Genomic DNA, 16,963 nt, shown 5'->3' on the forward strand with positions numbered 1-16,963 from the left:
CTCTGCCTGGCAGTAGTCTCTGGCCAAGGACTTTTTTTGGTTTACATATATGAGGCAGGCCGCGAACCAACGTGGGGCAGGAGTCAGTACAAAAATACCCCAGCTTCCTTTTCACCCTAGTGGGACAAGCTGGAGGTGTTTACAGACCATTTTTTCAGAAAATCTCCAGTGTGATTGAGCCCCAGTTCCCCACAGCAGTAAACTATTCATTGACACTTGCTTAACTGACTATCCTTTCCTGACTCACTTTCGCATTCTCCTATCATGTTTCTTGGGATCATCTTCCAAAGAAATTGGGTTATACCCAAACCCTCGTCTCATTGTCTGCTATTGGACAAATCCAAACTGAATAAAGTTTTCTATTTTTCTTTTCCCTAATAGAAGGAATTCTTGCAGGGAGGCTGGTAATAGTATCTTTGTGTCATATCTATACCTATTGACGGGTATGAAGAACCCATCAAAACATTATGGATGTTTAAAAGAAAAGTGTTCTTAAATTCTGGAAATTCATATTATTTATAAATAAAAACAACAGCAGAAAAATACATGTTGATCTACGCACACAATGGGATACTACACTTTGGCTAATGAATTACTTTCACACACACGTGATGACATAAATGTCGAAAAAGTAAAAATTTCAGTGAAAAACAGCAAATTTCAGTAGAATTAAATTAATGTAAAGATCAAAAACTTGCAATATGGACACATGAGGTAAAACTTTAAAACAAGGGAAAAATGAACCCAAAATTTAGGAGAGTGATGACTTCTAGAGGGAGTGAAGGGCACGGAATCAGCCCAAGGTTCACTGGGAACATCCAAGGTACAGACATCGCTCTCCTCCTTAAACTAGGTAGTGGGACCCAGGCGTTCATTGTATCAGAGTTTTGTATATTTTACATATTTTCCATTAATATTATTTTTTAATTGTTTACTATTTAATAAAAACTTTTGAAAAAGACTTCCAACAGGACAATGAAGGATGTCTTATTGATGTCATTGTAGAATATTGTTGCCACAAGCATTAAAATATTATTTTTAAACAATGGAATGTAAAATAAAGGGACGATTAAATAATCAGCTACATTGTTTTTCACTAATTTAGCATCCCAGTAATCACAGGCATTATTACTCCTCCTACCCTAAGTGAACTAGCAGAGCATAAATAATGCTATTCTCTTAGCTTGAATAATTATTTTTGTAAAAGTAAAGCCAGTATTCTTGACCAAAAAAATTGCAACTTAAGTGATAAGTGTCAGGATGAACCTAGTAGCCTTTAAAGGAACTAGAATCTACCTAGAGTCAGGTCTTGGATACCACTTTCTAGACCATGTTTGAATCCAGTGACTCAGGAAATGCTGGTGCTTGTAGCCACTCTTCTCAAAACATCCTCTGAACCTTTGCTTTAATATTCTTGTTCTTCTCTGGCCTCCCTGGTCTTGGACTTTGATTCTCTTTCTTTGCTCTGCCCATGTGGATTAAATATTCTGCTAGATGGTTTACTTGATTTGGGGTTTCTCCCACTGAGATTTTTTTCTTAAGTTCTTCTTACATTGTCCCTTTAATTGTAGAACACAGAAAAGTCTTATTCCACTATCTAAGCCAGCCTGGGCCTCCACCTCCCAGGCTGGGCCTGACATTTTGGGCTCCTTCTCAGGTGAAAAGAGAGTTCAGACACTACCTGGAGACATGAGAGCTGCCAGCAATTCCCTGGGACAAGCAGAAAGGTCAATTTGTTTAAGGAGATGATAAGAGTCCTTCTGTGTGAGTCATTCCTTCAATCCAGGAACAAAGAGCTGAGCTGAAGGAAGAACCCTGAAAACAGGTCAAATGAATTTTATTTTTCCTGCAAGAATATTCACTCATAGATGGCAAATACTTAAGAGATACCAAATACTTAAGAGATACCAACTCATCACTGTGTGAGTGTGCGTGCATGCACACACACACGCACGTGCACACACACACACACAGCAGTGTGTTGTTTCTCCCTGTGAAGCATTTCTCAGCTATTCTTCATTTCATTCATTCAAACAAACAACAAAAGTCAACCTTCAACACCTCTTCTTTGAGGTCCCTCCCCAGTCCCAGAAAAATATACTCCACATTTTCTGCTTTATTTCATACCTTGACCACAGTATTTATCCTGGGATGGTCTAGTTAGTTATATATCTGCTTTCTCCAGAAGACTATGACATCATTCAGGTAAGATCATGTGTGTCTTCTTCATCTTTGCCTTCCCTGCTTCTAGTACCGAGTTATCCATCAAACGACATCTGAATGAGTGAAAATGAAAGGGAACTGGATCCCATCTTTTATTATTACAAATTGTTCTAGGCTGACCATCTGAGCAGCTACAACCAGGAAACTGAGGAATGGGAAAAGATCTTGAAATGGACTCAGAGAGACTTGAGGAGGGTTTGGGATACACTAAATTTGGAATCATTTGAAATGTACTTGCACCTTCCCCTTTAGGTTCTTGTTTACTGAGAAACAAGGGAGAAACAGCACTGAGGGGGTTTTTAGGAGCTTAAGAGAAGTGACCAGGCAAGAGTTTGTCTCCACTCCAGGAGCAAGTGCTAGCTCATCGCAGTGCCTGGAGACACAGACACAGTGGTGCTGGTCTGGTCTGGAAGGTTCCGTGGTTGCTCTCTGATTCTGAGAAGTACAGAGACAGGGGAAAAATGGTCTCTGCCTCTGCCCCCTTCTCTTCCATCATCCTTTTTCCAGTGTCCTTCTATCTCTACATCACTGTTAGAATAAACTTCATAGCAACTATATTCCCCAAGTGTGTTGGTATGGTCGATGAATTCAGTCGTGAAAACAATAGTTCACTGTATTGAAACAGCACTTTTTTCAGCCTTAGCATATTTCAGCCAAAAAATAAAGAAATGTAGGCATGGGGACCAAACTCAAATCCTTTCAGCAAACAGAAAAGCCAAAGGTACAAAACAATGACAGCTTGGACACAGCATTGCCTCCTGGTTATACTGAGCAATACAAAGCCAAGTCCAGATATTCTGACACAGCATCACAGCACAGTCACCACTCCATGGATTCCCCCGTCTGCCTTTTCCACATCCCCATTCACATGCTGCATGTCTGCAGCCAGGACTGCTTCCCGGATGAGCCCAACAGATAGGGTTTGTAGGTGATACAGTACACCAGCCCCTCTGCTTCATTCACTCACAAGAGACCTGTCTCAGGTCCCAGCCCCACATCCTCCTCTTCGCACAATGCTTTTATGTTTTTTAGGGTGCCTTGGGGATGCACCTGTCCCATTTTTTCAACAACTCGTAGACCAATAAAATGAGGGCTTATTCAATGCAGGCATTGGAGGAGACAAACACTGCAGCCAAGATGAAGAAGCACCAGGGTGAAGGGGAAAAGAAGAGGAGGAGGGGATGTGGGAGGATGAAGAAAACAGATACTGAGAAGCAGAAGGTCCAGGTTGTTCTGCCTACTGGAGTGATCTCCTTCCTTCCCCCATCAGCTGAATGATATTCTCAAGAGCGCACACGTCCCAGGGTCAGAGAGCCAGCCCTCGAGTCTTCATTCTGCCATTCACTCCTTATGTGTCCTTAACAAGTCACTTTATCTCTTCCAATCTTAGTCCCCACATTGTGAAATGGAGATAATCATAATGATACCTGTCATCTCAAAATTCAAAGATATCTGTGAGAACCGTATAAAAATGTTTCATAAACTATGAAGTGCAGTTGAAGTGTTAGCAACTGATCTCTCTCTACAATGCTCAGGAAGGAAGCCCAGTTGATGTAGGACCTTCCTCAGAGATGACTTCACTTCCTTATCCCTGAGGCTGTAGATCAAGTGGTTGAGCATGGGGGTGACCAGGTTATTCAGGATCTGAACAGCTGCATCTATCCAGGGGCTTGGGGTTGGCCTTAGGTAGATGAGGACCACTGGCATGTATGAAAAGCAGGATGGCAGTGAGGTGGGCACTGCAGGTTGAGAAGGCGTGCCGTTGGCCCTCTGCAGAGCGGATCTGCAGGATGGAGTAGACAATGCGACTGTAGGAGGTGAGGATGAGAAGGAAGCAGCTGAGGGGCATGAGGCCCACACTGATGAACCCCGCCATCTCCAGGGCTGAGGTGTCTGCACAAGCCAGCTTCAGCATCACTGGGATATCACAGAAGAAAGAGTCCACCTCACTGGGGCCACAGAAGGACAGTTGGAATGTGAGAGTAGTTAGAAAGGTGGCCTGAATACAACCAGAAAATGAGGTCTCCATGGCCAGGATGGCATACACTCTGTGACTCATGATTATTGTGTAGCGCAGACGGTAACATATGGCAACAAAGTGGTCATAAGCCATTACTGTGTACAGGAAACACTCAGTACATCCCAGGAAATGGTAGAAGGTGAGCTGGGACATGCAGCCTGCATAGGAGATGGCTCGGCTGTTCCCTGAGAGGTAGAAGAGCATCTTGGGGGAACTCCCAGAAGGAAAAACTATGTCACACACTGATAGTTGACACAGGAAGAAGTACATGGGAGTGTGAAGTCGAACGGAGGAGACGACTGCCAGTAGGGTGAGCAGGCTCTCCATAAGGGTAAAGAGGCAGAAGGACAAAAACAGGACAAAGAGCATGGTCTCCAGATCCTCTGTGTGTGGGATGCCCGGCAGAATAAACTCGGTCACCACTGAAGCATTCCTCACACCTGTGAGGAAGTCAGACCTTGAAAAGGGACCCAAGACACCGAAGTCTGAACACCAGTATCGAATTATTAAGCTTTTTGCTGATCAGCGCTTTGGCTGTGTTTTTAACAAGCAATAACCAGCCTGCTTATGAATGGCAAGTTCTGTATAAAAATATCAGGTAATAAGAAAAGGCTATTTTAGAGCCAGTCTATTCAACTCCTGGAAAGAATGTTTTGAGAGGCTGGTGGTTGTTTATGACAAGATCAGAAGTTTTGAGATATATTCAAAACATTCTCAGGTTAAGTAAGAAACTTTTTACAGTTGTTTAATTCATGGATTTACTCTCTTTAGGCCTATTTATATTTTGAAATCTCACAAAATCTTTGAGAAGCAAACTCTCACTATGCATTACCTTCTGAAAAATATCAGGAAAAAAATTTTGTTAGAAATCAGAACACTTAATTTTAATCCTGGCTTTGCCACTTATTAGCTATAGTAGTTCAAACAATTTATATAATGTCTTCCATAGACATAGTTTTATCATACAAATAATATGAAAATAATAATTATAACAAAAACATGAACAACAAAGATACCCTGGTATCATAGTAAAGTTAATGAAATTTCTGTGAAAGTATCTGGCAAAACATAAATCCTAATGAAAAGTGTTTCTATATTTTATGTTTCTTAAATTTAAGTGTTTAAGTACCTTCCTTTAATGTTGGCATTCTATAATTATTTGCAAATAAATGTTTTATGAAATAATATTGTTAAACAGACTTACATCACATCCTCTTCAGCTTACATCCTGGAGGTATAATGTCCCCAACTCTATCAGGAGATACTGCTCTGGTTCTTCTGGTACTTTTAACATTTTCTAAGTGGACGTAAGGTGACTCTGAAACATTAGCAAAAGAAAGAGTAGCAGAAAGTGAAGTATCAAATTTGTGTTACTGTGATGAAAAGAGAAATACAATAACCCACGTAGCAGAAAGTCCAAGAACAGCTCTAATGCGGAGGGTTAAACACAGGGACCTCTTCATCTCATTACTCACTCAATAATAATGAAAACTATGTTCCAAGAACTGGGCTCAACACTTTCAAAATATGATTCATTTTTTTCAATAAACCTATATGAAGAAACTATTACTATTTCAATCTACAGATCAGAAAATTGAAGCTTAGAAAAATTAAGCATGTCGCCCAAAGTTGCAAGCTAGTATGTGATAAGAGACAAGACTCAAACCTCTTTCATTCCACTTTTCATTAGGAAATCTGCCTTCTGTCTGCCTCTGTTTTCTAAGAGTCTCTTCCACTGCTAGGCAGTAACACCCTTCTAGGTGGGTTCATGTCACCGTTCTATTCTAAGGTGGGAAAAGTCTTCTTGTCTTACTTCTTCCTGGTCATTTCCAGTCTTGACTTTACAGCACACCTAGTTAATATCTAATTTAGTTTTAGAGAAGATACAACATGCTTTTCCCATTCTTTTGACACTATACCTTAGTATCAACTCCAATGTAGGAGCTTTCAAGTCATAGAGCCACATTCAACATGGGGATTCCAATCATAAACTGTGGCAAGTGCCACTGAAAAACACAACTAAGAGAATGACCAAGCCAAAATGAGTCACTCACACAGCACCCTAGAATTGAGCAAAAGTGATGACAGCAAAGGGAAAAACAGTGATACTCTGGGGGAAGTATGCTGCTGACAGCCTGCTTCTTATCACTAATCCTTGCCATACCTGAATAGTGTCTCTGAGAAAGGCAGATTTCTGTGAGCTCTGGATCACCTCCCCTTGGGCAGCAAAGTCAGAGGACTTTGGTCCTTGCCTATGATTAGATACCATTTATAATCTATGATTCTATAATACAGTTTGAGTTTTTAAGTCCATTTCAGGAAAAAGAAGCCACAAGGACTAGGAAGGTCCCTGTATGTGGCCCCCGACTATGTGGGGAGCAGAGGCTAATGGTGAGACATGGGCAGTGGTCTGAGCACTCACATAGTCCGCCTGAGAACGCAGTTACGTTTTCCAGTTTTATAACAAGACCTCACATTGACTGCTTCTGAGCAGAGCACAGGGTGCTCCAGCCAAAGGAGCTTGAATTCTCCTACTTATAAAAAATTGAGCCTCATATGGTTTGTGCAATCAAGACCTGTACACACTCACTCTTCCTGGATTGCTTCCTTGGAAGTTTATTCAGATCCCCTGAAGCCCTATTTGGAACTCAGTGATAGCTCTGAGGGAGGAATTAGTTTGTCAACCTTATTCATCATCCAGCTATGAATTAATAATAGTAGTGAGATCATAAGAAAGGGATGCTCTAATGTGGGAAATATCTATGTTCCTCCAAGATTATTTGCACGGTAGAATGAGCTCCAATTCTAACCTTAGATCACCTGCAATGCTATCCCTCTTTTTGGTTGCCTTATACACCTTCAAGCTTTTGCTAGTGATATCATTTGTCTACTGCTTTTGAAATTATCTATACATCCATGCAATTACACAGTTACCTCTAATAAACATCACTATTCCAGGTAGAAACCTAATCAGTTATTTATTATTTATTATGCATCTACTATCGTTACGTGTCCTTCAGGTCAATACTCCTAAAGGGAGTATATGTTCATAGGACGGTGACCAGTATAAATAAAGGGGTTGGCTGTAAACCTTCTCAAAAGGAAAATGATTGACTAAATAGATAATATTCAGTTAACAATTCATAGTAAGCATTTACCACATGCTAAGTGCTATGCTAATTCTCAAAATTTATTATTACATTTAATCTCCAAAAGAAACCTTATAAAGTAGGTGATGTTATTTGACAAAGAAACTGAAAAGCAGATTGAATAACCTGAAGATTACACAACTAGAAAGTGGCTGAGCTGAGACTATAATTTTAAAGCCAATGCTTTTAAGCTCAATGCAATGATGAATTCCAGAGATCTGAGTTTTGCACCCAAAGAGAAACAGAGATATAATGTGATTTTTCAAATGCTTGCAAGGCTGTTCCATGTGGATTTTATATGCACTGTTCCATGGGTGATTCAGAAATCATTGGCAGATCTGGTAGAAAGACAGATTTATTTTCAATGTAGAAAGTTTAATTATTAGAAAATGTACATTGATGAAATAAGCAGCTCTTATGATGGAGTTATTTCCTGGTCTGGAAGTATCCAAGAAAGTGTAAAAAGAATCATCTTTCCGGTATGCCATTAAGGTTATTCTCAATTTGAATGAATAACTTGATTTAAAGTTCTCACTAATTTTGAAATTATTTGATTTTATTTATACTGGAAAACTTTTCAATGATATCTAACACAATAAAAGTGGAACTTCAATGATAATAATTCTACTAACCCCTATGCAAAAGAAATTATGAATATAACCACAGTGGTTACAATACTAACAATAGCTATTGTGAAAACATTTTAAAAGAAGAAGAACAGGAGTCACAGAGGGAGTCCAGATGCTACTCAGTGTTTTGCAAGATAGGAGTGGCCTGTTGGGATATCTTCGTGAATAGACCACAGTTTTAATAATAACTAACATTTTTGTACATTTGCTATATAGCAGAATTCTGCTGAGCGCTCTACAGGTATTATCTCTTTCAATTCTCACTAGAAACCTACTAGGCAGGCAGTATTATTTCCCCCAATTTCTAATAGAAAATTTAGTCTCAAAGAGTTTAAGCAACTTAACCAACGTAATAGAGTTGGTTAATGGATCCAGAATTATATAATTCTTCTGAGTTATAAAGAAAAACAAGCTTGTAACTAATTCGGATTTTCAAATACTCATTTGTAACTAATATCACCTTACATTTATGGTGGCTTGAGTTTTTCAATGCACTTTTGCCTTTTTAAAGTTAATTTTCTCAAGAACTAAGTAAGGTGGTTCTTATTAACCCCATTTTACAAATAAAGACATTGAACTCACAGTAATTGTGACTTTCCTAAATTTAGACAGCAGAAGAGCCCAGGCACCCTCAGGTTTCTCTCTCTTTCCACTACATCCTCACTGCTTCCCAAGATGACCCCATGCAGAAAGCAGCTGTCCCTATATGAGAGGAGAATTATTAATATTTACTTTAGAGTTTGGAGGAGTCTTATGTATACCCTTAAGAGTCCTTACCATTTTTATCTTGTATTCCATGACAAGATTATGGCTTTAAACTATAATGAGAGAGAGAGAAACTTCTTCAGTTTATGTCTGAACTGAACAGTTATGAAAGTTATGTTTCATAGGGATTGAGTCCCAGAAAGTTCAGTAGGTATTTCTCAAGGGAGCTGTCTTGTTATGATTGACTTGTAGGAAATTTTGCCCTATATTTGGATCATTCCCAAGAGTGACTGTTTTAATCAGAGAAAACAACGTGCCTTGTTTAACACCTTTTTCCTCTGCTCCAGAAATTCAAGTAAGGCACTGGCATATTCTAGCAACTACTGGTTTATCAACTAATCATTCAGCAGAACTTTCTGATTATGAATAGCAGGGCTAAGTCTAGGCATTCTTGGTCCAGTAACAGGTGCTTTATTATTTGTTGGCAGGGTTGGGGTCTGGGATGAGTGGCCAAGTGAGTTTCTTCTTTCTTCTGCAAAAACTCAGTGGGGAAGAGTTGGACTGTGAATCAAATGGAAGAGTAGGATGATGGCTATTTACTGGATGATAAATTCCTTAAGCTGTTATTTCCCTTCCTTCCTTTCTTTCCCTTTTTCCGTTTTTTTTCTTCTGGTGGGAAAGTGCTCAATTGCTTGTTGGGCTTCCTAACAATTTAATGGTTTCTATGGAAGAGGTGTGACCCACTGAATGGAGGAGCTAAAGTAATAAGCATAGGAATGAAACATATTTTCTGCATTTTTATTGGGGAGAGATGGGAATGACAGAAATATCAGGAACTTGAATGCCTGGAAACTCTCTTTTTTTTTTTTTTTTTTTTTTAAATGATTCTTTTTTTTTTTTTTTAATAGCTACTTTATTTATTTATTTATTTATTTATTTTTGGCTGTGTTGGGTCTTCGGTTCGTGCGAGGGCTTTCTCCAGTTGCGGCAAGCGGGGGCCACTCTTCATTGCGGTGCGGGGACCGCTCTTCATCGCGGTGCGCGGGCCTTTCACCATCGTGGCCCCTCCCGTTGCGGGGCACAGGCTCCAGACGCGCAGGCTCAGTAGTTGTGGCTCACGGGCCCAGCCACTCCGTGGCATGTGGGATCTTCCCAGACCAGGGCTCGAACCCGTGTCCCTTGCATTAGCAGGCAGATTCTCAACCACTGCGCCACCAGGGAAGCCCCTGGAAACTCTCTTGAGTGACTTGGTGTCCTCAGTAATCGCTAATTCCTAAGTGATTCCTCATGCTTCTATGTGGTCCCCACTCCCACTATCAAAGCCTGTAAACTTCTGGAATATGGTTCAGGTAACTCAGCAGGCTACAATATTGAAACAACCCTTGTATCTGTTGGAGCAGACCAGGTACTAGCAGGGAGATCACTAATATAGCAGGTTTGAGATATAGCACAGTCTGTCAAGCAAACTACAGTATTTCATTTCCATGGCACAAGTAGGTCAAAGTTCAGGAAGAGTAAAACTTTTAGTAACCAGCAGATATCCTAGAAGATGCAGTACAGCATCCCTACGAAAGAAAAAGAAAACAAATGCCTAGAGAGATGTATCTCTGTGTCATATATACACACACACACACTTTATTTATTTATTTATTTATTTATTTATTTATAACAGAGATATATCCATACATCCTCTGGACTTGGATCCAGGGACAGGATGCAGGACTCCATGAAGGAGAATTCAAATGAATAAGCAGAATCCCAGTCCAGGAAGGCCAAGGTCATGACCAAGTGACCTAAATCGGGGTATGAGCCCAGACAACAAGGGTAAGACCCTATTATCAGAGCTGCGGACACAAGGAAAGAGCAACGTAACAGGAAGGGAATTGAAACTGAGGTCTAGGAAAAGCTGTTCTGAGGCCCAGTTGCTTAAACCTTCAATGCTTCCTCTCAAAGGGCAGCAATGGTCCTCAAAGCTGAGGCAGGGCTGGGTCTACAAACATTGCTCCAAGAGATCCAGTAGGGAGAAGAGGGCAGTAGAGTTTGGAAATCTGCCAGAGTTAGTACCAAAAATATGGTAGAACCGTAACCAAGTCTGTCCTACTCTATTTTAACGCACTGGACTAAGTAGTAAATTCACCTTTGAAAGAACATATTTCTGGAAAGCTATACAATTAATAATGACTATATTTGTTATTATATCAATTGCTTACTATTTATAAAATATATAAAAATAAGATCTATTATACCAACATGGGATTTCACAAATGGTAATTATAATATGTGATATCTACTTATTAATAATCATAATGAACTTGTTTGACAATTATTTTAAATTATTTTATGCAATAACTAAAATTGGAAAGAGAAAAGAGAACTATGCTTCAGTTTTCTGACCTCTTTTATCACTGCCATTTTACTATAAATTCATGGCATTTCAAACTACTTGTAGTTCCCAGAATTCTTCATAGTATTTCACACCTTCATACTCATCTTTACACTTTTGCTTGGAATGCTTGCCTCCCATTTCTTTGCCTAAATAACTTAAGTCCTAATTCATGTATAATTTTCTCTTTGAAGCCTTCTCTTCCCAATTGGACTGGGTAGGTTAAACACTTTTTTAGCATTATATTACCATCCTGTTCATAAGTCCAGCAAATAATTTCCCTGAAAGCTAGGATCACATCTTTCCAATTAACTATTGTATTTTTTAACACTTAGCACAATACATAAAAGTGTTCAATAACAATTTATTAGATGTGTGAATAATGAACCTGCCTTCCAATATCTCAAAGGTAACACCTATGTGTTTTCTGGAAGAGTCCAAGAGCAAAACAGTTGTGGGATATTAACATTTCACCAACCTGCCTGCTTTTTAATTAAGTTCTCTATTTATCCCACTGCAAACTTCTCCACCAAAACAACTCTCTCAGGTCACCAACAAATTCCATGTTGCCAAATCCAGTGATCAATTCTAATTCATCGTTTTATCTGATATATTCAAACCTTGTATCACAGTAGTTCACTCTATTCTTTTTTAACTACTTATTTGGCTTCCAGATACAAACTTATTCTTGGCTCTATCTTTCCATCTCTCTTTACCACATTATTCCGACCTCTAAATGCTGGAATGCCCTAGGGTTCAATTGCTAAGCCTTTTATTTTTATTTATTTTTATAAATTTATTTACTTATTTATTCTGGCTGTGTTGAGTCTTCGTTGCTGCGCGCGGGCTTTCTCTAGTTGCAGCGAGACGGGGCTACAATTCGTTGCAGTGCGCGGGTTTCTCATTGCAGTGGCTTCTCTCATTGTGGAGCACGGGCTCTAGACACGCGGGCTTCAGTAGCTGTGGCTTGAGGGCTCTAGAGAACAGGCTCAGGAGTTATGGTGCACGGGCTTAGTTGCTCCGCAGCATGTGGGATCTTCCTGGACCAGGGATCAAACCTGTGTCCCCTGCATTGGCAGATGGATTCTGAACCACTGCACCACCAGGGCAGTACTGCAACAACTAAGATTTAAAGATGGTCAGAGTGGCTAAAAACACAAAACCCAAGTGTACGTAATATTGGGTACCAGGGACTTCCCCAGTGGTCCAGTGGTTAAGATATATACCAGAAACCCAATTTAATTATAAAGACTTACATTAAAAGGAAAGTAATAAAGATATATATCATGCTAACACTAATCAAAAGAAAGATAGAGTAACTATATTCATTTTAGACAAAGCAGATTTCAGAAAAAGGAAAATAATCAGAGATAAAGGTGTGTATCACATAATGATAAAAGGGTCAAATCTCCAAGAAGATATAATTCTAAATGTGTATGTATCTAACAAGAGAACATCAAAATACACGAGGCAAAAACTGATAGAACTGAAAGGAAGAACAATATAGGGGGTGTTGCATGGAGTTTTTCTTCTTGTCAATCAGATACTTCAAGTAGATGGACTGCTTTTAAGGAAGCAATGGCTGAGTTGGGAGAGAAACAGCAAATGCTGAATGATTCCCAGCATGACTGTATTAGACTTGGGGAAAATAGCAGTGGGTTTAATAGTAAGTCTGAGTAGAACAGGGTACCCTGCACTGAAGGCACTGGGCTCCGTCTGAGTGGGAGAATCCTGAGGCGATGTTACCTGCCTTCCTTCTTGTGGCCAAGTCCGCAGCAGCCAGGAAACAACTGCAGGGTGAGGATAACCAATGGGAGATGAGAGCAGCTTCTCTCCTGGGCTCCTTGCCCAGACCATCAGTCCCTGAAAGTACAGATGGTGCTTTATATTTTCTTAAAACATGAAGCACCAGCCTTGAAAGTGGGCTTCAGTACAGGTGCCAAAATATCTTTGTTGATTATGCAGACAGACACTTGTTTAGATCTGAGGAATTTATAGTTGGTACAACATTTTACAGCATGAGAATGCAAATGGAAAAATAAAACCATGCTACTTTAAAACTGTAGTTGATTCTGCGTTTTAAAGAAGACAAAACTAAGACTGTTCTTTGTCTTGTTTTTTGCTTTAGAAGTTCCTAAGCCCCAAGTCTGGAAGCTGAGGGTGAGAAAAGGGGAGGTGAACAATAAATGTAATAATAAACGTCCTGCATGATAAATGTAAAGGGCCATCATTTTGTGGGCAAAGGGTAATTCTCCAAGTTTTATGGTCCTTAGGAAGCTGTCTCTTCTGTCATTACCTCATTAGGGACTATCTAGATGACATACTTGGATACAAAGCCTATTTTATGAAAAGACTAAGCCCTCATTTCAAGTTTAATGTGCATACAAATCACTTGGAGACCTTGTGAAAATACAGATTTTGATACTGTAGTTCTTGGGGTTGCCTAAAATTCTGCATTTCTAACAAGCTTCTAGGTGATGCCACATCCTTATTCCACAGGCCACACTCAGCTGTAAGTAAACTTGGAAGAAAGTCTTGGGAGGTCAGTTGCCACTGTGCAAGTTGGGCAAATCTTCCTAATGCCAGTTCATGCAACAGCTGAACAGAACTCAGCTCTGGGCCATCCTCTACCTTAGTGAACAGATATTGAGGTCCTGCTCAGAATTCTTGAGTATTCAAGATAAGGGAAATAATAGAATTCTAGTTTAATCCCTTAGTTGTACAGATGGGAATTGTAAGCCCCCGAGAGTGAAATCATTTGTCCTTATCACATAACTATTTAAATGACTATTATATATAGGATGGATAAACAAGAAGGTCCCACTGTACAGCACAGGGAACCACAATGGAAAAGAATATGAAAAGAAGAATGGCTATATGTGTATAACTGAGTCACTTTGCTGTACAGCAGAGATTGGCACAGCACTGTAAATCAGCTATACTTCAATTAAAAAAAAAAAAAGAAAAAGAGAAGAAATGTATGGTCAGGATTCCAATAGTGGTTTTCTGACCAGCGCCCTTTACTTGCCTCATATAAGACAGGAAACCAGCCTAAAACAGAAGACATGGGGAAAGGACACAGAGTGAACAGTAGAGGCACCAAAAAAGCTGGGTGGAAAAAGAAGGGATAATAAAACCAATGCAGGTTCAATGAGTAAATCTATAAAAGACCAGATACAACAAAGTGCAGTGTAGAGATAGCCATTTTAATATCAATACAATAGTATTTTAGGAAACAACACATCACATAGGGTCATGCCCACTGGGATAGAGTATATGGGACATAAGGTTTAGAAATATGGGGAGCTCCTTTCTTCCTCAGGGGGTGAGTGGTCTAGGTTGAAGTCTCAGGCAAAACTGCCTTTCAACTTGCTTTTTCCTTTATTATACGAGGTCAGATCCTGACTTAGAAGCATCATGAGTTCAGGCTAGGACTAAGGATTCCATTATTGCCCTCTTACTAAGATGTTTAATGATTAAGGAAAAACATGTCTCCATCAGGTATAACTCAACCCAAGTCCCTGAGGCAGTGGGAGGAAAGGCAAGTAGTAGCAAAGCCCAAGCAGGATCAATCAAGAAGGCCCCAACAGTGCCAGCCCTCACAGTGGACCCCTTTAGTCTCCCTCTTTGTGATCTTAATATAAGGTTATATTCATCCCAGTGTGGGCTTTCTACCTCCCCTCCAACTCTTCCTCCTATGTAAACATAGAAAACTGCATAGCTCACCAGTCTGGTCCTGATAAATACATGAGAACAGAAATAAACTGACAAATAAAATGCAGACAATTCTCTAATCCAGGCATTCTCTGAACATCAGTGCTGCAACCTTTAGTCTGGAGTCCATGTCACCTGTTTTTCAGGTGGTCACTCTGGAAAACCTAGGTGGAACGTTACTGCCTATGAATGATTTGAACTCCTCCAAGAAAGGGAACAGGTTCTGGGACCGTTGACACTTGGCTGAGAGGATGGGCTGGGGAAGGAAGAGCAATCCAAAGGGAACCTGGAACAGAGAGGCAAGGTGGGGTGGGCGTCCACTACTTTTAGGAGAAGAAGCTGACAGGATAGGTGTAAAATACAAAAACACATCAGAACAGAAGAGAGGGTAAAGGAAAGGACAGTAGCATAGAAGAGGCACTTGTTCTTCTGGACGGTATCTTCAAAGGGCAAAGACGGCACGATCGCAGATGATTTCATGAAAGCAATCGCGGCTTTCACAAGCGCGTGGCTGACAGCAGCTGTCATGAACACAACACAAGAATGAGAGCGGAGGGACAGCGATGAGACAACAGGCTCTTCTCCCAGTCTCCCCTAAACCTCCCTCATCATCTCCCATGAGCCCTGCTTAGCTTTCTTCAATACCCCTGACTTTTCTTTCCCTACTGCCCAGATTCCCTTTAATTTTCTCCAGCCCCAGAAATACTCAGCAGCAGTGAGATGATAAACACCCAAGGAGTAAGGGCTCCAGTCCAGTCCTACACTCAGTACAGTACTGAGATGATGAGGACAATCAATGCTACTTCACGTCCTTCTCACAGCTCACACTCCCCACCCATGTCACTTTCCCTCTTCACTCACCTCCTTCGCTCCCCCAATTTCGGATTGCACCTTCACCCAAGGAAAGAACTATCTGGGAGAGCAGGAAAGGTCTGAACCAGGATGGTCAGGGGAGGAGATTATGGGGACCCTCTCTTGGTGACCCTCTATCAGGCCTGGAGGCTCAGTGCCTGGGATGATGGTTAGTTTCCTAAGGAGGGAAGGAGATGGGGGTCTCAGGACTGTGTTCCTACCTGCATGGATGTGAATCCAGGCCATGGCCTTCCTTTCCAGAAGCTCCCACTCACACTTCATGTCCTTACCACTGTCATGCAGCCAGAGCACCACCAGGACTGTGGCCCAGCTTAAGGAATCAGCATCCTGTACTACAGACAGAGACGCAACTGGGACCCCCAGGTTGGCAGAAAGCCCCTCAAGGGGGCGTAAAAAGCTCCACTCCCCCCTTACTTACCTGCCCCAAACAGCTAACTCATCTAACGGGCCCTGAACCTTAGGGCAGCAATCCACTGTATCTTAGGATAGAAAGATCTTAAGTTTTAAATCCAGTGAAACCACCAGGACAGTGCTTAAAGCTCCTAAAGCACCCCCAACGAGGATTACCCAGCAATGATATGAGAAACACATGCAGATGCATAATTGCTTTATATTTTATAAAGTATCTCCAGGTATTCTTATTTGAACCCTCACCAAAACAAACAAAAACATGACAAATTATCAATAATCACATTTTTTAGAGAGAAAACTGATTTGTACAAAAGTGAAATTATTTGCCCAAAGTCAGCTTTCTACCAAATGACAGAGCTGGGACTGGAGGCCAAATGTTCTGATTTGAATCACATTGTTCATACTGCTCAACAGAAAGTCTCAGCCACAGAACACTTCAGAACAGCCTCTCATGGGTTTTCACCCACAGCTCCCAACTTCAATTTTTTTATATTGAAATCTGAGTCAACAGATCAAGAGAAATTCCTCTTTTATATCATGACTTTTAAGATTTGGAAACAGCTATCATGTCTGCTCTGAGCAGTCTTGTTTCAGACCAAAATTCTCAGCTCCTTTCTTTCTTCCTTAAGAGGACTGTTTATGTCAAAGCAGTAAGAATCCCCATGCTTGCTCTCTTAGTCTAGAAACAAACATCACAGTGATTTTTAAACTATATCTCCTTAAATGGTCACGTCTGGAGGTAAATAAATGTACTTAAAAAATTCTATGACCACAGCCCCCAAATACCTCATACATATAGCTTCTGACAATCCTGTTGCCCTCCACTAATCATGTTTCCAATATGCTGATTCACACT

At 40.5% G+C, this 16,963-nt stretch overlaps 1 protein-coding gene across 1 annotated transcript; it reads right to left on the reverse strand.

The window, feature by feature from the left end:
- Positions 1-3,699: 3,699 nt before the first annotated feature.
- Positions 3,700-15,957, reverse strand: LOC118899012 (olfactory receptor 149-like). Its single transcript, XM_036859898.1, is given in 4 exon segments — positions 3,700-3,933; positions 3,935-4,700; positions 15,245-15,344; positions 15,897-15,957. Coding segments are annotated over 4 exon segments (1,161 nt in total).
- Positions 15,958-16,963: the final 1,006 nt, after the last annotated feature.

Source organism: Balaenoptera musculus, chromosome 8, assembly GCF_009873245.2.
Source record: "Balaenoptera musculus isolate JJ_BM4_2016_0621 chromosome 8, mBalMus1.pri.v3, whole genome shotgun sequence".
NCBI classification, from domain to species: Eukaryota; Metazoa; Chordata; class Mammalia; order Artiodactyla; family Balaenopteridae; genus Balaenoptera; species Balaenoptera musculus.